Source organism: Siniperca chuatsi, linkage group LG16, assembly GCF_020085105.1.
Source record: "Siniperca chuatsi isolate FFG_IHB_CAS linkage group LG16, ASM2008510v1, whole genome shotgun sequence".
NCBI classification, from domain to species: domain Eukaryota; kingdom Metazoa; phylum Chordata; class Actinopteri; order Centrarchiformes; family Sinipercidae; genus Siniperca; species Siniperca chuatsi.
In genome coordinates, this window is record NC_058057.1 from 18605510 (window position 1) to 18630402 (window position 24893).

Consider the following 24893-nt stretch of genomic DNA (forward strand, 5'->3'; position numbering starts at 1 on the left):
ACTTTGAAATGAAGTCCTTATATGGGGACAGAGGTTTGGTTATAAAAATGTTTTGCATCATTAAATATATAATCCATTTATCAATTTATAACTTTTACATTTTCCCATTATTCTAGGCAATGTTCTTGTCCCCTTTATCACTTTGTACAACGCATATTTAAAGTTCATCTCTCTTTTTGGGCAATGGAAGAAAGTAGCGAAAGCTGTCTGACCAAACTGTCCAGAGAGTAACTTATAGGAATGCTGCCTTCATTTTTTTTTTATGTTCAGTGTGTATTTGATTTGTGTTTAATGCCTACTGTATGTGTACAGCAATAAAAAATACAAATATAATTTACAATGTTCACCACTATATTTTAAAAACAATATACAGTACATTCAGTATTTCTCTAAAGATTTGTCAAACAAAATGTTCATTCATTCAGTTCTCATATTCAAACATTTATTTTTTAACATTGATAGTTCTAGCTTTGCACTACTAACCACATAGGACTACATCTGTTCTCATCATTACACTGTAACATGAGGCTACACTGACTCAGCATTCATCAAATGTTGTCGCTCTCATCGGCACTGTAGAGTAGAAAACTAGAAAACTTGCTATTTCAGGAATCTGCTTTATTACTGACAGTCGCTAAAAAATAAGCAAAAATAAAGTTGATAAATCTAAACCATCATAGTTTGAGTGATGACAGAAATCTAAATATCACATACATCTGAGGAAATCATCAAACCTCTGATTTTGAATTCAAGACTTAGATTTTGTTGGAGTCACAAAATATGTGCAAAAATACTTTAAAAAAAACTAAGAGGCTGTCCAGGAGATGAGTCATGAACGTGAGCAACTGTCTGCAGCTGCATCAGTGGTCAAGAAGGTGCTTTAAGAATACATGGTCAGCTGAAGCCACTGGAAGAAGAGCAAAAGAAAAAAAATATGAGCACAAAGGGTCTCATTTTGAAAGTGTACTTAAAGTACACACTGAGTGACCAGAAAATTATGACGCTTAACATTTTAATGCAATCAAATACAACAGTGCTGATTCAATTTCTCCCTTTGTGAAACTTATTTTTAATGTGTCAGAGAGGTGTTGATTCAACTTTATGGTAATTTTTGAGGCTGTAGTTTATGGTGTTGTATTGGACTGCACCATATAGAGAGGTTTTCTGATAATTTTGGTCTTCTATGTATGAAAATTAAGTGGACAAAATATTAGAAACACATGCCAGTATAATGCAATCCAACATAGCAGTACCTCACAGCAGTACCTTGAATAAAATGTATAAAGTGTATTTTTTTGGCTAAACGGAAGTTATCACTATATTGATGATACATATGTATGATTCCAGTGAATATACATTGTTGAACTGGATTATCATAGATGTATTGGCCAAAAAGGTACACATGTACTTGATTACTATGTAAAGATGGATTCTTATAGAGTATAGCTACACAAAATGTGCTGATTTTGTTTTTTCCTGGCATTTTTAGATGCAAAGTCTCTCTATGAGCTATAGGTGAAACTCACTCACTCACAGGATCACGATTAGCTAGCAGTCACGTGATTCCGATGACGCTCGAAATTCAGAATGAGGCAGGAAGTGAAAGGCAGAATGGACGAGATGGAGGAAAGCCCGTACTGTGCTAGTTACTGTTTACTCATTGTGTCTTCCCAGTCAACGTGTGTGTGTGAAATCTGAAATTGCCCAATTCATTATTAAATTAAGGCTAAAAACCTATTTTGAGGTCACAGGCTGGTCACAATCTCCCCTTCTGTTACCGAGTTATGGTGTGGAATAATGGACAAAAAAGTGTTTTTTCAGGACATTATGATGTCACAGTGAAGTTGACCTTTGACCTTTTGGGTAAAACATGTCATCACTTCATCATTGTATCCCATTAAACTTCTGTGTGAAATGTGTCATAATTACCGCATCAATTCTTGAGTTGTTGACCTTGACCTTTGACCTTTGAAAATCAAGTTCTAATCAGTTTATACTTGACTCCAAATGGACGTTTGTGAAGTATTTACTGAAAAGCAACACGTGTTTCTTCTTTTCTGGTTACTCAGACTGTCATGTTGTAGCAAGTTTAAAGACTCTGTGATGTGTTTAAAAGCTCTGGAAAAACTTAGTAAATTGACCTTCAGTTGGGAGCGTTTTGCCAAACTGCTACCTTCAATGAACTTTGATGCCCTTCATCACAAGCAGGTCTCAGTAGTCTTACCACAAAGATAATTTAAGTGCAACAACACATAAACATGGACAGAAACATAGCATAAGACTGAATATCATGTTGTGAAAAATACTAAAACTGGCTCACCTCCAGGACATTGAGCTTGATTATTCCATCTCCGTCTATGTCAAAGGCATCGAAAGCCCCTGAAAGAGACACATCAGATCAGTCTCCGTTCATCTCTTTATAAATAAAATGAAAGTTGTAATGATCGTAATCTTGTAAATCTTGGTGTTGGATAAGGCTGTAATTAGTGGGAACTATAAGTTAAATTTGGCCTTGCAAAAGATTCATAAAAAGTGTGAAATACTCATCAGCAGCAATTCTGTTAAAAACATCAGGTGAAAGCAAGAGGTAAATCACTAATATATCAGTTGTGTAAGATTTTTTGTGGTTTATTGATAGATTATTTTTGGTCGGCAAATCTCCTGGTACCATACAGTAACAGGATTCTCTGGGGTACATGCAGGAGTGAGATGCTCGGGTGTGGTCTGTACTTACTGAACATGCCCTCTAGCCTCACAAAACAGCAGATGTAACTGTCAAAGTCGATGTTGAGGTGTTCGTCTGCGTAGCGCATGGCTATGATGTTATATAACTGGTTGTTGAGGTGAAACCCTTTGTGTGGAGGAGACAAAACACAGATCAGGTTCGTGGTCGACAGTTTGTATCACGTCACAGGTTTTCTTAGAAGAGGCTAGAGAGTTTGGGATGTGATTTCTGACAAGAGTTAGGACAAAGCTGGGAACAAAATTGGGAATTTAACCATTATACGGTTTTATTATAATATTATATATACTATTGTGAACTGCTAATCACTAAATGAAACTGCATGTATGTAATACTAGTGAAATGTAAATGATTAGCTCTGAAAAAGCATAGAATCTAAAAATGGAAATATACAGTACAGTGTGAACAGAGAAACGTCCTGTGAGTGGTTAATTATTAAAGGTATTTCTTTCTTGTTGCTCACCTGCATCATTAACAGCGTTCCTCATCTCAAAACTACTGATGGAGCAGGATTTGTCTTTGTCGTAACGTTTGAAGATCAGCTGCACACACGAGGAGATGGACACTCAGAAAACTTGTATGTTTGTTAAATATGAGCAGAAGTTATAGGATGGTTACAACTGTCCCACCTGCCACGCCTTGATCTTTTCCCACAAGTGTTTGAACTCCTGCAGGTTCAGCTTTCCCGTACCGTCGGTCTGAGATCATCAGTTATGGAAAAATCAATGCAGAAGCAAGTGAAGCCAATTTTAAAGGTGCATTTGGTGTTTTTTTTCAACTATTGCATGTGAGATATTGTGAATGTGTCACAAAGGGTTCACCAATAATACATGAATTATTTTTAAAATATGGTTAAATATAAAATATGATCACAAATACGGTGGAGATGAGAGCTCAACGCACTGCAGCTTAAGAAAACACATACAAATAGACAAAACACAAGCAAATTAAGAAAACATCTTCACCTTATTTGGTTGTGGTTTTTTTCTATTTGCATGTGTTTTCTTAAATTGCAGTGTGTTGAGCACTCAGGGCCACCGTACACAAGCTTTAGCTCACTGCTACAAAATAGCAGTACAGTGAGCAAACTTTACATTAAGGGGAACACTGCATATATGTTACCTCCACCAAGGAGGTTATGTTTTCGGTGCTGTTTGTTTGTTTGTCTGTCAGCAGGATTACGGAAAAACTGCTGGGCCGCTTTTCATGAAACTTGGTGGATGAGTGTAGCATTAAAGTGAATAGTGTGCCACAACTAAACATACAACAAAACATAACCACCACCTCAAACATCACTGTAGACTGCAGCAGTTATGTAAGAAATAAGTAATCAGGGATGTGATTTTTCTGAATTAACCTGGAATTCCAGATTTTCCAGAAATATTTCCATTTTAGTACATAATAAATATACATACATACTGTAATCCTAATAGTTTTGGAAATATGTCCAGACATATATAGTGGTTGCACTTGCAGATTTGCATATCATAGAAAACTGGACTATCGGACTTGCCGGAGGTCTGCGCCCTCCGAGTGCCCTTCTAGTTTTGTCAATAAAATTGGAAATAACACGTCTTACCCCTTTAACTTTTGGTTGCCAGAGTAGAGCATTTAGGAAAAATGGTTTTCTTCAGTACATGTTGACCACAGGACAGTGAGTCAGTACCAAAAGCCACCTAATGCTAATGCCACCTTTACAGGCCACCTGAAAGGATACATCCATCAGAGCGATCATACTCCGACATGTCTCAAGGCTGAAACCCTCTGTTTTTATTTCATTATCTGAGGAAAAAGGACAGTGTGGTATGAATGATCACCACATGACACAGACTATAATAATGATCTTAATCTTTCCAGTGTACTCACATTTGGAGAGCGCGTTCTTCATGACCATCTTGAGTTCGTTGGCACAGATCTGCATGTCCTGAAGGAGGGAGGAACAATTAGTTGCATATTAGCTCAAATATTCCACTCAGATATCCATGCCTGTCCCGTGTTGTCCTCATTCTGTCTTTCAAACAGTCCTCTCTCCTCACTGTGTACTCACCTCACCAGCAATCTGTTGGTAAATGGCTCTAAACTGTTTTTCCTCTTCAGTCTCCTCCTCAGGTTTGAGTACTTTTCGCTGAGGGACAGATAAGAAAGAAGTCAGGGAAAGTTAGAGAAAATGTACCATTCAGTATTTTTAAAATAAAATAAAAAAATCAGTCTGAAGATCAATTCTACAAAGGCAGACAGAAGTAACTAAAGAAACGGTGAAGTTTGAGGGCTTCTTAAAGTGTGTGACAGCTATATAAAACCTTAATGTTGTGCCTTTTAGGAGGATTATCCTATGTTTGGACAATATAAAGGGCATCTAAACTTGGCTAGTTAGCTTTAGCTTTTAGCAGAACTAGTTTATCTGGTGTTTCTTTTTTTCCTCCATTATGATTTCATGTAGCAAGCTTACTGCCTTATTTAATTTGATATAACAATTGCTAAAATAGATTTTTCAATTACAGGAAACAGGTAGGAAAAAGTTGGTAAATTAGCTTTAGCTAAGGCTAGCTGTGACTGGACCTCAGCTAGCCTTAAAGTGTAGTGAGTTAATAGTTCTCAAACTTTTACATGTTGTTGCTGGTTTATTGATTATTTTGTTTTGAAACACATTTCTTTGGCAAAATAATCTTTACATGGTAAAACAGATGTCAAAAGGCAGTTCTGATCAAAAATTACATTAACTACTAATATGTTTTGGTTTCATGAGGCAGAATTGTGAAATTTGGATTACCGCCATCCTGTTGGAGAGGGACTTTCACTGATTTTGAAAACAACAGTAGAGTAAGCAATGTAGAGTAGAGCAATGTAGTTTTTCAGTGATGATTTTACCAAAAGATTTCACCAGATTCTTAATAAACAAGTCTTTATTTGTTGATGAGGGATCTTAAAATACTAGAATTGGTTTTCCTATTTCTTCAGTTTGTTCCTGCTGCACTATAAATAACACTACATTTAGTGACTGATTAGCTCTAGATGCATTTCCTTATAGTACCAGAGGAGAGCAGTACATTAGAGAAAGACATTAACTAGGCCTGTCTACACGGGGGCCTTATAGGAAAACAGGTGCAGCTCAGCCACTTGAGATCAGTTGGCTTCAAACTCAGTTGTTTAATTCCCAGCAATGTTATTTGACCTGGTCAAGATTATATTTCAGAGCAGTCAGAGTCCAGAAATTTCGACAGGGCAAATGTCAACATGAGCTATTTGCTGCGTGGCTGCAGTGTCAGTGTTTTGGCTCCACAATCTATTCACACTGTGCTCCAACAACAAGGAGGTTACCTTTGGTTTCTTCTTCTTTTCCCCCTGAATGCCATCGTGCTCGATTTCTTTGTTGGCTCGTGCTCTGTCTGACACAAATACAATAGGCTGGCATGTGGGTAATGGCAGTGGTTGGTAAGAGGAGAGGAAGGTTATAAGAGAAAAAACAGAACCGAAAAGAGAGAGTTAATTTAGTTATTCCACTGGTTATAATCTATATATGCGATGATGGTGCAAACTATAACTGCCAATATTGCTAATGGCCGACATATGATGGAGAGAAGCAGTTTAAAAGCAATCTAACAGTGCTATTGCCACATGCATGGATTACCTTTTCTTTCTTTTTCTTGTTTTGCTGATGGCCAACAAGACAAGGAAGGACAGAAGGATGAAATGAGATGAAAAGGAGGATAACACTTGCATTTTCAAGGCTGTTAGTTACTCTTGTGGGAAAAACAATGAGTACAGTTTGCAGTGGGACAAGACAGAGAGATTTAAAGAATAAGGTTGATGAAATATGTATGTTACACATTTGGGATTTACAATATATCTAATTCAAACTGATATTGCAGTGTGAAAGTGTGCTGCAGACCCAGTAATCTTGTTGGTGTAAGTAGGTATCTGCATTGCACTATTTTGGTGTTGTTTCCTACAGAAAGACAAGGATGAGAAAAACTGGATGCAATGATTGTTACCCACAGGGAACAGACACTGATTAATGCTTTTTTGTTGTTGTTTTTAACATTCTTTCTAATTTCTCCTTTTTGTTATATATTAATTAGTATTATAGTATTATATTTAGTATTAGGGGGAAACAGCACCTGAATCCCTGTGTAATTAACTCTACTTGTGTATGTGTCTGTGAAAATGAATGACCCTATCCTAGTAACATTTTTGTTCTACATCCCAGTCTTTCTGTTAAATTTAAAATGTTTATAAAATAAAAAAGAAAAGTGGCAGAAAGCTGGCATTTTCAGTACATTTTAGAGGATGGACGGTATCTGATAGTCACGCCTATATGAGGGGAGAAGAATAATCCATCAACAGGCCACTGAAAGAGATTCAAACCATGTTAAAAATAATTCTGTATACATAAAAAGTTAATCTACTCCTCTGTTTTGATTTGATTTCACCACTACACTATCAGTCAGAATTATCAAAATATATCTTGATGAAGCAACTTCTTCAATCACGTTGCAAACCTGCGTTTGGTCGGAGCCGATTGTGTTCTCCGCTTCCCTGTGAAGAAAAACAGACACATTAGGATTCCTTTATTCCTTCATTTAAAGGTTTTGCTATATTTTGCAGTTTTACTGTCAACAATCCCCAAAAATAACACCAGCTGCACCATCAAATATGGCGATGCCCCACCCTCAGTGATCCTTACTCGGACGTGCTCTGCTTCTCAGAGAAGACCCTGAGAATGAACTCTCCCTCTTGATGGGGTTCAAAGGTCGTGGGGAGGATGACATACTCTCCTGGAGGTAGACGGATACGCTCTGTGACCTCCCGCAAGTTAATGTAGGTTTTGCATTTAGCTTTGGAGGCTGTGTACAGGAAAAAGTCTTTCTGCAGATGTTGATTCTGCCCACACATCTATGAGTGGAAAGAAATCAGAGAAAGTGTGAAAGTTGGTGGGAAGGGAATGAGCTCTTCAAATAAGGAAAGTAGTCAATACTGAAAATGTATTGAAAGCATTGTTCAAAGGTTTTGGGAAATATGCTTATTTGCTTTCTTGCCAAGAGTTAAACAAGAAGATTGATACCACTCTCACATCTGTAAATATGAAGCTAATACCAGAAGCTGTTTAGCTTAGCTTAGCACAAAGACTGGGAACAGGGGAAAACAGCGAGCCTGGCTCTGTCCACAGATAAGGAAATCGGCCTATCAGCCCCTCTAAAGCTTGTTAATTAACACGTAATATCTTGTATGTTTCATCTGTACAAAGTAGAAAAGGTTTCAGTCGTAGTCATCTGGACACTGTTTTCAGAATCAAGACGTTTCGGCTCCCATCCGGAAGTCATTCTCAATTGAGAATGACTTCCGGATGACTACGACTGAAACCTTTTCTACGTTAGAACACTCCTGGACGAATGAGGGACTACACCGTCTCTGTACAAAGTGTAAAAACAACAAGTTGCAGTTTTACGGGTGGTTATATGCCGGACTAGGACAGGCAAGGAATAATTTAGACAGAGCCAGGCTAGCTGTTTCTCCCTGCTTCAAATCTTTATGCTAAGCTAAGCTAACCAGCTGCTAGTGTATTTCCCAAAATGTCAAACTTTTCCCTTTAATACCTCTACTCCGACATTTAGGAGTAGAAGTATTGAACATGCTAGAGATACTGCGTTTCCCCTAAGGTACATCAGCTCTCTAAAGCGATGAGTCGAGTAATCGATCGACAGAAAATTTAACGCCAAACATTTTGTTAATCGATTTATCGTTATTTATCAAGCAAAAAAACTCGAAACAAAATATTTGCTCAAATGCTTGCTTGCTTATTTTTGTCTGTTTTTTGTGTTGATTTAACTGCCAGATTATTCAACAATGAAAATAATCCTGTCCTTTGTACACATAAAGTATTTTGGCTTGAGTTAGAGGTTTCACAAGCGCCTGAACTACAACTTCTTCTACTACTATATGTATTGCTAAATCAAACACACACACAAACACAACTCTCTGGAGATACAAGTCAATGTTGTGAAAGCGCTAACTTCATCAAAATAATGTCCTTCTCCATGATGGGCATACCTCCTTTGGCACCTGCAGAGACAAGAAAGAAATTAAAGTAAAAGTTCAGCTCCAGTGATTGTACATCCGCTTATCCAGTGTGTGATTTAGGGTCATGTGATCAGTACCTCGTAGATGGAAAATCCGATGGTGAGGAATTTGGCCCCTTGATGGCGCTGCATCCTTCGACCTTTCTGCATCAGAGCCACGACGACAGTGCAGACCACCTGCCCGTCCTCTGGGTCGTCATCCTCCTCATACAGCTGCAGCCGATACTGAGGGTTGGTCCAGAATGTGTCTGTAAAACACAAAAAGTAAATCTGCTACAGGGGGTCCCATGATAACAGCCAGAGAAAAGACACACGAGCCTTTTTATTTGATCAGTATTGGCTTGTAGAGAAATAAAAGCTTTAATAAAAGCTGATATGAAAAAGTGAAGGCCTACGTGGGAAGTTCCTGCAGCCGCCAGCAGAGCTGCCTCTCACCCAGCGGCCCTCATTGACCGACACCGTCCAGCTATGTCTTTCATCACCCTGCAGTGTGTCGGGGGTCAGGTTACACATCTCCAGCTTTGTGAAGTTCCTCTTGAAATCATCAAAAGACATCCTGAAGGGGAACATGAAAGAGGAAGCTTGTAGAAGAAAAACTTTCTGGAAGAGGGATCCCTCCTCTGTTGCTCTTCCTCAGGTTTCTTCCCGTTAAAAGGGTTTTTTGGGGGAGTTTTTCTTTATCCAAATGGAGGGTCTAAGGATAGAGGATGTCGTATGCTGTACAGCTTGTAAAGTCCCTTGAGGCAAATTTTATGTGATGATGTGATGAAGAGTATGTGACAGTGGTTTTACTCACCAGAACTCACTCGCCTCTACAGTCATTTTTTTTAGGTTTTCCTTGTCTGCGATGGAAATGGTCGACCATTCCTTTGAACTTTGGAAAGACCAAACCATATTAATACACACTCACCACAACATAAAGAAAGAATAGCCCATTGTACAGCATCAGTCAGATCTGGGTCATATAGTGTTAGTGCAAATATTTCAGTTTTTTAACATCAGGACAACAGCAACACTATCATAAGTTGTCAATCCATTCATAATAATACAGTAGTATAGTAGTATATAGTAGTATAGATGCTATAGCATGCTGGCAGATGCAGAAACCTCCTACGTATTAGTTCTGTACTGTAAGCAGTTTCACATAAGCAGAATTATTTGCAGTTATTACATATTTTTATCAAAACTGAAGTTTTTGTAGGTGTCAGATCAAATCTTACTTTGGACTCCATGGTCCCTTCCACAGCACCAAACCCCAGGGATTGCGCAAGCGAATCAGGCGAATTCTGGTGTCCTTTGCAACCTCATCACACTGGAAACAACAACCAACCCCTTAGCATTACTTGAAAAGGCCTTCTCTTACAAAGAATACCAAATCTGCATTTACAGTAAGTGTATATTTTACTGTACCTCCGCCAGGCCTATGATGGAGTAGGCATGACCCCTGACCAGCCCGTGATCAGTCCGAGTCTCCAGTTCACTGGCTGAAAAAATCTGACAGATCCAACACATGTCAGAGCAAAACACAGACTGGATTTTGAGGCAATACATCTTACTAAAACATCATTTTAATTTATTCATTTACTCTGGATTTGATGGTTAAAATCTAGTTTTGTTAAAATCAAGTTAAAAAGATGTAAGAGTGGGATGATAAAATCACACTTTACACTTCAGTTCAGCTGCTTCTATGGTGAGAACATTTTTGAAACAGGCTGATTTGCACGAGGAAAAAAGAACTATATCTGCTGTTTATTGATAGGGTTTATTTTTTACAGTATCCATAATATCCACCTCCTCCTTATAGTTGAAGTTGAATTTGATTTTCATATTTCGGTCAGTTGCGTTGCTGCATGGCTCATCTAATAAAACCATGTTTGTTTAAGTCCCTGTAATATTTTCCTTTCTGCACAGTGTGATTTTTCTCTGTTTTCCGTGCACTTTATTTCACTGCTTTCATTACCACTCACATCTATGGAGCAGCCCATCAGCGAGCCTCTCTCCAGCGCCTTCCTCATGATGTTGTAGAGCTCTTTGGGTGCCTCGGACAACTCGAAGAACTCTGTAACTCCTCCTGTGAAATCCTCCATGGCTTCCAAAGTGTTACCCCCTTTCAGTGCCTCATAAGAACCGTGCAACCTGAGAGAGAGGTCAATCATTCTGGTTAATGTGCTGACATGTATGTTCTCGAAGGCTTCGATATTACACAATGTCTGCAGCCAATTTGGGAAATATGAGGAGGGAGGAGTTGCCCAACAGTGCCCAGTTACTGTTGCTACACTGCAAAAAATAGACACCTCAATAAGACATTTAGCTCAAAAGTGGATCTTAAAACTTTTTTCACTTCAAATAAGTTCAAGAAATTTTATGCCAGCAAGGTGATAGGTCAGTGGTTTCAGGTGTCAATCATCTTGGTGACAGATTTTCTTGGCATTACCTCGATGTCAGTGGAGTAATTTTCCAGTTTCTCAATCACTGATACTAATAAAAAACATTTATCAGAACAGGTGAATTTGCATTTAAAACACCTGAAATGATTTCATGTCCCCAGGCTTTAACTTTTTTATCAAGACTCAGTACCAGACTAAATCACAAACGTTTTTCAGTGGACGGATTGGAAATCTGATCTCAACTGAATGAATTAACATCAAGGAGGTGGCGATGTGAGCTGCACGACTCCACTTTGCAGTGGACATTAATAGACTGTGCTTACTTGGCATAAGCTTTTTCCAGAAGAGCGCTCCAGAACTCGTTCTTTCTGAAAGATTTGGTGAAAACCAGATGGTTGTTCCAGGTGGGGATGCGGTCGTCCACAACCACATCAATCCATTCACCATAACGCCAGAACTGAGTAAAAGAAGACAGAACAGATTTAAAACAGGAAGTCAGAGATGAGACAGAGGAGAAGCATTTATCACTGGGCAAAGAAAAGCTCCTGTCATCTTTTAGATTATTAGCTGAGTCATATAACGTCTTAGTTAAACATGGTTTAATCAATTACTTGTTTTTTTAATAGTGCCTGACCAACACTGGATTTTTGTTATCGATATTGATATTTGAGAGTTCATTAAAAACTGATACCAATATATGTGATGACATTAAAGGAATATTTCAACATTTTGGGGAATTTGCTTATTCGCTTTCTTGCAGAGTTAGATGAGAAAATCGATTCCACTTACACACCTGTACAGTAAATATGAAGCTACAGCCAGCAGCTGGTTATCTTAGCTTAGCATAAAGACTGGAAACAGAGGGAAACAGCTAGCCTGGCTCTGTCCAAAGTATCAAAATCCACCTACAAGCATCTCAAAAGCTCACTAATTAAGATATTATATTTCATATGTTTAACCTGTACAAAAACTGAAGTCTCTAAGACTATTTCTTGGCTTCTAACTCTTGGCAAGAAAGCAAATAAGCGTACTCCCAAAATGTCAAACTATTTCTTTAACGTTAAGCATCCCTTAAATTTGGTTGTTAAGCAATTGTTTAACCATTTTACAGTCAAATAAACTTGTCAGTGCTCTATGGTGGACAAACTATGTCATGGAGACACTGACTCACTAACTTATCTTTATCTTCTTTACTGCAATTTCTTGTTACTAAGCCAATAAATAATAATAATAAAAATACTCATATTTTTTACATGAATTTGACATTGTGCTTTTTCGTCTGTCTTATAAACTGTATTTCTTTCTAAGCTGCATTTGTTAATTAAGAGTCACTACAAGAAAACATTATGTTCTTGTTTCATTTCATGGTGATGTAAACTAGAGAGGAGATCTACAGTAGGAGTATATTTTTCAGAACATGAAAGGTTAGTTGTTTATTGCACAATGTGCCAAATATCCTTTTAAAAACCTGGAAATGGAAGATGCCGGCATAGTTCTCAGTGAAGCTCTGATCTGGGGGAATCACTCTGTACAGCAGCTTCTCGTTCAATGTCAGACAGGCGATGGCGGCCAGCAGCCAGCAGTCACCTGTCAACAGTAGATTCATGAACTATGAAAACACTTGATCCAAGCATGCCGCTTCATAAAGTACTCCAGTTGTCACAGATTAAAGCCACATTCCTGCAGGTGTCAATCGTCAACATCAGTAATGTAGTACCAGTGAGGTTAAGGCCGAAAAAGCAGCTGAATTTGTTGTTTCAGGAACTTAATTTGCTATCATATTCTTGTTTTCTATTCTAGTATTATGAACATATAGGCTTTATTAAGATTTTTTTTTAATGTCTTATCAAAAAAGGGTCTGTGTATGCACCATAAAGGGTTGATAAATAACTGCCTGAAACTATGGAGCCCATAAAGTCCCAAAAGGTGATATTTATTTTATCTTCTGTGCACAAGATAAACAGCTTGTGCACACAAGATAAACAGCTTGTGCACACAAGATAATTAACTTGTGCGCACAAGATAAAAAATATCACCTTTGTTACAGATCATCTGAGTGACCTGATGAAGCTCAGATGTTCCTGGACCCATCAAAGGAGGAAGTTATTGCTTTGCAGGTGTCATGCCTCAGTCAAGCGACGACCTGAAGACAACACAGGGGCCGGCAGCATCAGGAAAGTCTAGGTAGCCACAGGATGACCACTGTGACCTGAGAGCTCCATTACCAGCTGACACTTCAGTATGACAGAAACCCTTTACCTCAATGGAGGACATGATCTGGACAGTTTACATAAAAGTTATGGCTTTGCTACTTTGTGTATTATACAGTATTTACACAATTTATATTTCCATTTCATTGTAAAATGCTTTATTTTTAAGGAGAGTTTTGGTCGTTTTTAAATTTAATAGTAAGGGTCATGCGGTATGAGAGAAATATATCATGTTCTTCTTTCACAAAGGTTTTATGTATTTTCACTGTTTAAAGAGGTGACATGAAAAACTTGCATTCATGGTTAATTTAACACCCTGACCATGACGATGTGAAAGTTTTCCTAGTAATCCTTTACTACAGGAAATAAAAATTGACCGTAAGCAACACTAGATATTTCTGTTTCACAGTCACTTTATTACAGTGTTGACAGATCACAACATAAATTATACAATATTCTCTACAGCATTTTAAAAGGGTATCAAACAGATAATCTGCAGCTTTGACAAACATTTTATAGCATAAATATGGCAATAATTGTGTGACAAGTAAAACTTCTCAAGTGAAAAGATTTAAGTTACTCTGAAACATGTACAGTACAGCAGCTGCAGATACTTTGGTTACTAAGCAGTTTTTCAACTACATAAACAAGTTACTTTATAAGATCAGTAATTCCTTCAGTTATGCTGACATGGTAATTTACAGGATAAAGTCTATTCCAGGCAGATTGCAGCCTCATTATGGTGTCACTGGTCTGACGTAACTAATGTGTAGCCAGGACAACACACAGGGACAGTGGCTAGAGTACTTACTATACTATTGATTACTTTAGTGGGTTTATTAGTTGTCTTATTACCAGAAATAACTGCTTTGACTAATGTTTCACATCATCTGTTGTTTCATATCGTACTTTCTATCCCCACATCCTGGTGATTACTTTAAGTGTTTGCATTACATACTATGCTACATGCACTTGCTAACACGTTACCTCTGTAGCTCCTCACAACAAATGCTTTCTACTTCACTGGGCTCTGTAGGTCACGAATGTACCTGTAAAGACAAACATAAGACAGAGTGTATGTTTAGAGAGTTTAGGCATAAATAGCCTACTAATTTAACATTATGTGACAGAGAGATATAAATAACGTTAGCAGTATTTACCTGAGGAAAACGTCACAGAAAACTTTTATCTTGATTGCAGATGCTGTTCATTTCTCCCCGATTTCGGATCAGATTCCGAACATGTGCGGTGCAGTTTTTGGTTTAGAAGCGGTTATTGTGCTGATATTCAGGTAGTGCAGCTAAACTGGATTACAGTCATTCCCTGGCTACAAAAACACCAGCTGGGCGGTGCCTGCTCACCTGTGGGAGCTAACCAATCAGAGCAGACTGAGCTGACTGGGAAGGGGGGCCTTAAAGAGACAGAAGCTAAAACAGAGGCGATGTAGCAATGTACAGTATGAGTGAAAAAATGTGTTTTTTGAACATTAAAGCATGTAAACCTATTCTAGTAGAACCCCCAAATAAAATTATGAACCTGAAAATGAGCATAATATGGCCTCTTTAAATGGGTCAATTAGTATTTTTTTCTTTTGACCATTTGCATTTGGCACTTCCACATACATATTTTAAAAAGTTCCAATCTTGTGTTTTGAGTTTTGGTGGTGGGGTTAACTCTTAGTTTACATTTGTATTGCTCAATGTGACTTATTGTCTTAACCGCAATTCATGAATATAAGGATACACTAATAATTTGTGTTAGTATAGGACATGTTTTTTATTAGTCTAGTAGGCCTACTGCTGCTTCATGCAGGCCTAACCATTAACGCAGCATCTGTTCGATATATATCTTATCTTAACTGCAACTGTGTCTGCTGATTTTCACAGAACTTTGGAAATAGTAAAAAACAAAACAAAACAACATGCATTTTTGATAATACAGGGTGGCCAAGGGCTACATTGCAGCGCATTCACTGTACCAGCAACATACTCTGTGTGGGTGTGTGTTTTGGTCTGTATTTTTATGTGACAATGCACATTTTTAGAACTGTTGCATAAAATTTCCACTAATTCAATAGTTTGGATGTATAAATAGTGCATATAGTATGGATTACATTAGAAGACATAAATCTGAAGGCATTTCTGTTTGAGACTTTAACCTCAGTGTAATATCTGATTAGTGCTGTCATATTAGTGTGTTGCTGTTTACAACAAAATAAACCTAATGTCACTATCCTTCAGCCCAATCTATTTGAATTATCCAAATTATCCCTATTTTACATGTTTGTGGAACATAAACAAATTTATGTAAATAGTGTTGGTTTCATCATCATAACACACTGAAACTCTACAGTGGCTGGTGACTTCTCAGAAATGAGACTGTCGTGGTGGGTTATGCAGGGCAACAGGGAAAGGACCCAAACGCAGATAGGGGCAGCAGGATGACTCTTGGTGGTTTATTCATTAGTTATTTAGTTAGTTAGACTTTATTGCCCCTGGGGTGAAATAGTTTTTTCACAGCAGTGTACATCACAGGGAAGGCACACATTCACCAGTGACAGACAGAAATACAGTAAGTACACCACAATAGCAACGACAAGCAAAATGTGAAAAACAAGACTTGTCATTCCCTAGCAAGTCACCCTGTTGATAGCTGCGGGTACCAGGCTTTTGCCAAAGCGAGCCCTTCTGGACCTCAGGGGCCTGTACCTGCGCCCAGAGGGCAGTACAGTGAAGTGGCGATTGAGTGGGTGTGTGATGTCCTGTGCCATTGTATTTCCAATGCGTGTGATGGCCTTACAATTGAGCTGTGAGAGGTTGGGTGTGGGGAGACCTATAGTCTTGGCAGCAGTGTTTGCCATGCGTGTGAGTTTGACCCGGTTTGTGATAGAGAGCATGTTGAAGAAACAGGTGGGGCAGTAGACTAGGCTGGGGTGAACAACACTTTGGTACGACAGTAGGAAGAGATTGGGTGCGTCATATAGTCCTCTGAGTTTACAGATGGCGGATAGCCTTTGTTGTATCAACAACACAAAACAAAACCCAACAAAACAAATAGGATGAACTGGTGGAAATTAAATTGTCCATGATGGACAGTGAAAACAGGTGAGCAGGTAGGCGGTGAAGGCCAGGTAGCTGCATGGCTCATGACAGAAAGGGGAACAGGTGTGTAGATGGGTGGGGCAGTCAGGTGATGGAGAAAGGAGAGAAAGTCCGAGGGCATCTGGTGGACAGCTTGACGGTGGCGGGTCTGGGGAGTGGAAGGAAAGTACATGGCCTGGGAGAAGTGAGAAAGGGCTACAGACAGAGACAGAGAGCAATACAGAGGGCTGGGAGAGTGTGGCTGAAGAGAGGGACTGAGGAGCAAACTGTGACAGAGACCATGGAATTATTTTGTTGTCTCATCTCATTTGCAGCTGCTACTTTTGCCTGGAAATACCAAAGCTTCTTTTTGCACTATGTGAGGAGTCTTCTTTTTGAATCAGAACATAATCATCTCTAATTCAGTGTACAAGGATGAACGATGGTATCTGTTTTTTCTCAAGAAGATGGTGGACCAACATGAACATTAATGGAATTAAAAAGGAAGAGCCACAACGGCACTAGACTTAATAATAAATAAGGAGTATTTTTACATTGAGGTATTTCTACATTTACTTGTAAAGTGAATACTTCTTCTGCCACCAACAAGGAGTTGCTTTTGTGGAGCGAGATATGTACTTTAATATTTTTGCAAGTCTCAGCAAGTGTCACAAATTTAGACCAACATGATCGGAAGGAAAGTCTAATCAACGTTTTGTACAAGGATCTCAGAAAAAGAGGTATGTTATATTTTGCCAAAAGTCATTTATAGACAAAGAAATATATAGTATGTTGTCCTACGTGGTAATGTAACGTATGTTTGGGGTCAACTCAACCCCAGAGAAGTGGACAAACTTCAGTAAGAGAAGGCCAAATTATTATTATCATTATTATTATTATTATTATTATTACTTATTTCGGATTTGAGTAGTGCTACGGAAAAAGTACAGCCAACACCAAGTAGTTGTTCTTATGGAGGGAGAGCGGTAATTTGATATTTCACAGTTAGTGTTAAAAATAAATAATGTTTTCGTTTGTAAGAGAAATGACTGTGGTACATTACTTCACACTTGGCGGGTGTATTGCTGAGGACGCAAGGAAGCGCAGTGTCGAGTGTGAAGTTGTTTGGATGAGCGGTTCTCGAGAAAGCAGCAATACCGGAAGCCACGCAATCGGCCTTTTCCGAACAGGCGCGTTTTAAATGGGCACTGCGCTAGCTGCGTACATCATGTGACACTAACGTGATCGTCCATGCTGGTGGGTAATGGGAGTACAGATAATAGTAACAGAATGGCAGCATTTGAGGAAGCAATCGGTGTAAGTTTAAACTTTCTAGGCTGAAATGGACATACCTGTACAAGTATTTGGTAAAGAACTGCAGTTTAGGAAGTTACTGTTTGTATTTGGATGTGGATTGACTTGGTGAATTGCCTGAATGAGAGTGTAGGTTATATCATGCTAAACCAAAATTAGCATCAACATTAGCACGTGTTCAACAGGCTCCTGCAGATTGCTTAACTGTAGTCTGTAGTAGCCAGTGGTGCACTTTGGTATCATAATATGGGTATTTTATGATACATTTCTTTTTCGTAAAACATTGGATGATTTGCAGGTTTCCATCGAGTGTGTGGACAATGCTGATGGATTTTCTGGTGTAGTCGTATATGATGATGAAACATTCCCTGTTTCTTCTATACAAGTAAGGTTTATACCATTTAGTTTTAAGCACAGAGTCAAAATCTATTTAAATATATGGTCTTAAATGATAAAGTTTTATGTAGTGCATGTTATGTGTTTTGTTTCGTTCTATCTTGCATGGCCAGGATGCGATAGAGTGGACTGTTTCGGATAATGGACAAGGCCCTTACAGGTTAGGCAAGACAAATGTGTTTGTATGCACCTTTCAACAAGGTAATTCAAAGTGCTTTACATAAGACATAAAGGCATTAAGACAAGACATAAAAGAAACACATAAATATGATTTGAAAGGATTAAAACTAAGTAAAATCACAGGTTAAAATTAGCTAAAATAGAATAAAACAATCTAAAATATTACATTAGGGGCCCTAAATAATTTCCTCAGATAATGAATGTTTTATGTTCCTGTAGTATTTTTGAGGGCCCTTGTCAGCCCAGGGCCCTTGGCATCATCCTAGCCCCTGGAGGGGAGAGCGAAGGGAGGAGGCTGAATTTTGGGGTGTTTATTTATCAGTTAAGGAATCTTCTCTGTTATGTCACAGACCATAACACCTGGAATGCAGTATGTTTTAATTGTCTTACCTCTTATGTACATGCAATGTGTGGGCTTCTTTAGGATTATTCTCAGCAATATCTGTTAATAGGCTACTACAGGCTAAACCTATTGAATCTATTTATCTCTCTGTGCATCTGTTGTACTGTAGTTCTGTGCGGCCTTTCCAATCTGCCCATTATGAGAGTGAGGATGCTGCCATGCATCGTCCAGATCATCCAGAGACTAATTCACTAGCCAGGTAAAACAAAAGATCTTATTTCAATCTACAACCACATATGAGGCTTTCCCAAGGGGCTAATAATTAAACGTGTTGCATTTTACTGCTTTGAGTAAATTCCATTTCTGCTTTGCTTTTTCTTCCAATGAAATTGCCAAAAAGTAAAATCAAGAGTCAAGCAGTTGGTTATGTATCTGACCACTGTGGAAATGTGGTGGAAAAGACTTTTTTTTTTTCATTTTATTTTTATGATTATAATTTTTTTCAGCCAGTCCCATTTAATTTTTTGCATTTATTGTTAGCCTATATTTTGCATGTATTTGTTATTGAATAGTTGGTCCATGGTGTTTATATTTTCATACATATTACTGGATATAATGATTGTAATACCAGTGATTATACGATCATGTCAAGTCATTCTGAACTTCTCTGTTGTATTTCCCACAGTCCACAGGAGGAAGAAGAGGAGGAGGATGGTGGCGAGGATAACTAGAGGCATCTACAGCCATCAGCCTTTGTATTTAATGTACAGACAGGGTGGTATTAGTTAACTTTAACTAGGTTTTTATTGGAAGTATTGCACCCCTTTTACAAATTATTTTTGTAAAAGGGGTGGTCTTGTAATCCCTTATGAACCTTTACATAGTTTGAGATCTTCGGGCAGGGGTCTCCTGTCTGTTCCTGAGTCCAGGATGAAAACTAAGGGGGACAGAGCTTTAGCCATCAGGGCCCCGAGGCTCTGGAACAACTTGCCCGAAGAAATTAGGTTGTCTGAGTTATTTTACTGTTTATTTTATTGCTTTTGTGTATTTTATGTATTTTATTTCTTTATATTTCATCTTTCCTTGTGGTATTTTATTTCTCTTGTTGTGAAGCACTTTGTACTTTGTTTTGATAAGTGCTCTATAAATAAAGTTTTATTATCATTATTATTATTATTATAGTCTTCTAATTTGCGTAAAAATACATTCATCACAGTGACATGACAGTTAGACAAACTTCATACTTTAGTATTGAATAATGAATGATTCAGAAAGATAATAGTCAAAATACAATACAGTGCCAAGACATTCTATGTATACTCATAACACTCAAATAATTGTTTTCCGAATTGGCATATTTATTAAGAAATCTCAATATTAAAAATCCAAATAGGAAATAGTATGTGAACCCCTTAACAAATTACCTCTAAAAAAGCTACTACAAATCAGATTTTAATGAGTTCAAATTGTAGTTGGTGATTAGTTGTGCCTTGTTCTGTGCAAAACACATGAAGAATATTTGTTACTGACACTCTTCTCTCCACAAGCTGATGTGAACCATCCCTCATTCATGTGCTTTCAGAGTACATCAAATGAAGCAAGGTAGCAAAAAAGGTTTAAAAGGTGGAAGAGAACCCTTGGGTTACAATTACGTACCTGTCTAAATATCTTGAAGTCAGTGAGGTCGTGATTTATATCTCAGCAATAAGAAACATATAAGACAAAAATGATGCTCATGGAAGGGCACTGTGGAGGAAAGCACGGTTCTCCCTTAAAATAAATTGATGACATTGTACATCTCAAACTGGCAACCTGAATGTTCTGTTATGTTACTGGGACAATGTTATGGTAAAACGTAATAAAGCAAAAGAAACTAATAGCCTACCAAAACACCATCCTTAAAAGTGAAGCATGGAGTAGATATCATCACAATTTGTAGTCATTTTGCTGCCGCTGGGCCTGTGCAATCATTGCTCAATGAAAAAACACTCAGACGTTTAAGTTTCAGGATAGCTGTCAGTCATCTGGTGCTTAAGTTTAACTTTTTGCTCTCTGTAACTTTTACTTGTTCGAAAGCAGAAATGGTTTAAATGTTACCCAATTCTCCTTGACAGATGTCTGTCCTGTTGGCTCCATCTATGATGAACTGGGGGTTTTCACAAATTTCCTGTCATAGAGAAAAGAGTGCGTTAGGGTGTAATTTCTGAGCATGTTGCGAAATATCAGTACCAGAGTTCAACTCTTTTTTCTTATTATGAAATACCATACAAGATGAAATGACAAATGCATTAGCTGTAAAAGCCTAAATCTTAAATATACTGATCCAATTGGTAAAACAAGGAAAAATACTCTTGTTTAATTTTATTTTCGGTCTGAATGTTCAAGTCCACATTAGGATGTCCTGCAAGATAATATGTAGTCTATAGCGTATTACTAATGTGTCAAAAGACTTATCAGGTACTGCTGCTCCTTGGTCAAAAAAGCTGCATGAAGCACTGAATTAACTGCCATTCCCCTTCACTGGTTAATAATAATTACTATCAGGCTGATTAATCGTGCCTTTACTAGAGCCGGGTATCAAACCTCAATACTTTTTTTATAGTGACCGAAATCTGTCGAAAGTTGACTTGACTTTGAATGTTGGGTCAGATTCATAATCTTGTTCACTTATTCTTTGAACAGATAAAGCTCCTGATCTAAAAATCTAAATTTTAGATATTATATTAGATAGATTTTTAGATGTTAGTTTTAGGCAAAGTTCCTGTACGGCTGTTTAAGTTTAGACAACATTTGACATCTGAGAACTTTGGCTTATTTTGTTAAATTAAATTAATAATTTTTTGCAAGAAGAACATTTTTATTTCTCAAAGAAAAGTATCATTTTGGTATTGGTCAACATTTGAACCCCACAACAATTTCAAATCTGTATTTACAAATCTACATTGGACATGAATGACAGTATAAGGACTTGACCCTGAAACTGAATGCGAGTTGGAGAAAGTTCTGGCTGTGCTGGACCTGCTGGGACCATGAAACCCCCCTTGGCATTCGCTGCATATTTATGAGGAAGCAGCTGTTGGAGGTCCCGTGGTCATGACCCTTTAGCCCTCTGAACAAGTGATAACATTGTGCTGAATGGTGAGAAGCCCTCACCCCATAACTATGTAATGTATGTGTCGCTGTCATGGCAGAGTGATTGACTGCGTCTGTGGTCCTACCGGAAATTACCAGCTTATCATCCATCTATATTATATATTCACACATTTCTTAAAGGGCTTTTATGGTTTATTCTTCTAAACATTTGACTTCAGTCAGGTATTAATGGATATGTTAAATTAAAGGAATAAGAATGAAAACATGTATTTCTGTTACACAAATGACATGACTTTTCTCTATTTTTTCCTGTTTTCTTATGACACATTACATACTTTCACCTCTTTAGGCCTCTATAAATCCGTCAAATGAAGCAATTAGAGAAGGAAAATGTGAAGAGGGGTCACGAGCCAAAAAGGTTGGGAACCATTGTTCTTTAAAACCTTTTGAAACCCCCTTGGATAAACTAGAAATTGCACGATTATCAAGCAAATAACATCACAGCATTTTATAACTCCTAAAATATCAAAAATGTGCAGTTGTCAAGGGTTAGAAAAGAGGATAACGATAGGATAAAGATATCAGAAATCAAGTTTTAATTCAGGGGATTCACAGCAGTGACTCTGTTTCCCTCATCAGCCTCATGTTACGAATTCAGAGCGAGCTCCAGTGCTGACTCCTGGATTCATGTTACACTGGATTTTGTTAACTACAAAGCAGCAATTTGAAAATAAAATTATTTCTATGTTCAGTTTGTCATTAGTGTTTACAGGACCTTATTTATGCTTATGTACGTGGAAAAAATAAATAATAATAAATGATTGTTGTGGGAATGCATTGTCTTTTTTTGAATTAAGAAAATAATTATTTAGCCTGAGCGCAGGGTTGCCAGGTTAGAGGGAAACCTGCATTCTTGTTTCAGTATCAACCAGGATGAATCAACCTCTTAAAGAAACTTTCTTCATAGTTCAAAATTTTGAAGAATACGCTTATTCGCTTTCTTGCTGAGAATTAAATGAGAAGACTGATAACACTCTCATGTCTGCAAGGTAAATGTGAGGCTACAGCCAGCAGCTGGTTAGCTTAGCTTAGCATAAAGACTGTAAACAGGGGGAAACAGTTAGCTTTGCTCTGTCCCCAAAATCCGCCTGTCAGCAACTCTAAAGCTCACTGATTAACATGTTGTAGCTCGTTTGTTTAATATGTAGGCTAGCTGTTTCCCTCTGTTTCCAGTCTTTGTGCTAAGCTACGCTAACCAGCTGCTGGCATTAGCTTAATATTTATCGGACAGATACAGGACTGGTATAGAGCTTCTCATCAAACTCTCATCAAACTGTTCCTACTCCTCTACTTTATCTGACATCTGTAGTTACTTGTTACACTGCAGATTTGAATTGTACAAAAATAAAAACATAAAACATAAAACAGTAGCCACAAATGCTACTTATGCATTAATAATAATTATCTGATAATATAGCCTACATATTAATAATAATAATATATTTAATAATATAACACTCTGAAAGATGCCATTTTGCATTAAGAGAACTCTTACTTTTGATACTTTAAGTGCAAACACAGGACTTAAGTCAGCGTTATGTAAGTTATTTTAAGTTACTTATTTTAACCGGAACCGTGAGCTTTTCCTAAACCTAACCAAGTAGTTTTGGTGCCTAAAATAACCAAACTACCACAGGTTCACAACGTTAACCACGTGTTTATTGTTACCATGACGACGAAGGTCCGGTACGGCTGTTGCTGGACAGTCGTAGGGTTATGCACGAAACATGGTTCATTACTTTCCATTAGATATCTACGAACCGTTGTATGAGGATAGTTTGTCATGTCTTTCTGTCTATTAGCGTTTATACCCGTGTCAGTGTGTTGGCGGGTACTTTGAGTCAACGACATGTGTCTCTTCATGCCGAAAGAAGCTAAACGTCTTCTGCCAAAAGTCCTGCTATCAGGGCTACAAGTCAGAGGGCTGGAAAACTATCAAACCCTCTTGCAAAAGTATATCATAAAAATATGAAACTCTGAAGCCAACACTGAGTTGCCACTATGTTTCCCAGCAGAGGCGGAGAGCGTCCTCCTGTGTGAGAGTCAGCTGTCTGTGATTGTAGAAGGTGACAACCCAGAGCTATGCAGCCACAACCATGCAGCCATATCAACCTGACACCCCAACCATGCATTGTGAGGAGTGATACACAGGGACTTTCGAGAAGAGACACTTTTGAATTAAGTGCTACTTGGCCTAAAGGATATGGTGACAAAAGACTGGCACTCACCGAGGGACGTTTCCACTCAAACTTCATCGAAGGTTTGTTACTGTAGAAGAGCGAGGAGTCATTTGCAGGGAACAGAGGATCCTCAAACATCACCTTCTTCTTCACATATTTGTCTCGCAGCTCCAGAAAGGTCTTGAGGCGCTTGGCGTCCTTGACGGCCTCATTTCTGCTTAGAATCGCAGAGTAGATCGAGTTAGTCCCAGCATAAGGGTAATCACCTTTGTCATCGGGCCCGAGGGATGTTTCAATTTCATAAAGCACCTTCACCTTTGTATCTTCAACAAGAGGCACTTTACCTTTATATTTCTTGTCCCCCATGTTTTATCAGTGAGCGACTCTGCCTTTGGTATTCCTGTTTATAAAGGCAAAAAACCCTCAGGAGTCCCTCCTTATTTGCAGAAACAGAGCATGAACTTGCAAAACAGCCTAAATAAACTTCCTGACTCCGATAATCACTTTTAGTTCCTTTATTTGCTGGAAAAACTGCTCATGGACAGTCACCAACCAACAGCCTCTCACACCAGCTGTCCCTGGTGCTGGCTGGACCTAAATATAGGCCTCTTTAAACGAAGGGAGGAGGCTTCTCAGGGGGACTGTCCAAAACATCTAACTGAAAACATGGTGGATTATTACGCGATTAATAATTAATAATTAATAATTAATAATTGTGAAAAATAGGCTATAATAGGTCAGAGTCAGGTCATGCATCCTGTGGCATGTGCGCTATGCACTGTGATACACTTCTTTTAAATGTATGTGATTCCTGAGCTAAACGGCTTATG

The 24893-nt window shown here is 38.1% G+C and overlaps 1 protein-coding gene across 6 annotated transcripts; it reads right to left on the reverse strand.

Moving 5' to 3' along the window:
* Positions 1-333: 333 nt before the first annotated feature.
* Positions 334-24654, reverse strand: capn3b (calpain 3b). 6 transcript variants are annotated; one of them, XM_044169992.1, is made up of 24 exons: positions 24408-24652; positions 24112-24277; positions 20828-20897; positions 12676-12794; positions 11531-11664; positions 10788-10956; positions 10231-10314; positions 10041-10132; positions 9617-9694; positions 9216-9376; positions 8899-9068; positions 8792-8803; positions 7428-7636; positions 7243-7279; positions 6372-6395; positions 6062-6148; positions 4791-4868; positions 4610-4667; positions 4461-4525; positions 3373-3441; positions 3207-3285; positions 2735-2851; positions 2321-2379; positions 334-907 (listed from the first exon to the last, which is right to left on the reverse strand). In XM_044169992.1, the coding sequence occupies exons 2-24, from the start codon at positions 24199-24201 to the stop codon at positions 881-883; spliced, it is 2088 nt and encodes a 695-aa protein (XP_044025927.1). In that variant the 5' UTR covers positions 24202-24277; positions 24408-24652; the 3' UTR covers positions 334-880. The 6 variants fall into 6 exon arrangements, 5 of the variants coding, with proteins under 5 accessions (XP_044025927.1, XP_044025925.1, XP_044025926.1 ...); XM_044169990.1 differs by having other exon boundaries at positions 24112-24653; XM_044169991.1 differs by lacking the exon at positions 6372-6395 and having other exon boundaries at positions 24112-24653.
* Between the last annotated feature and the right edge of the window lie 239 nt (positions 24655-24893).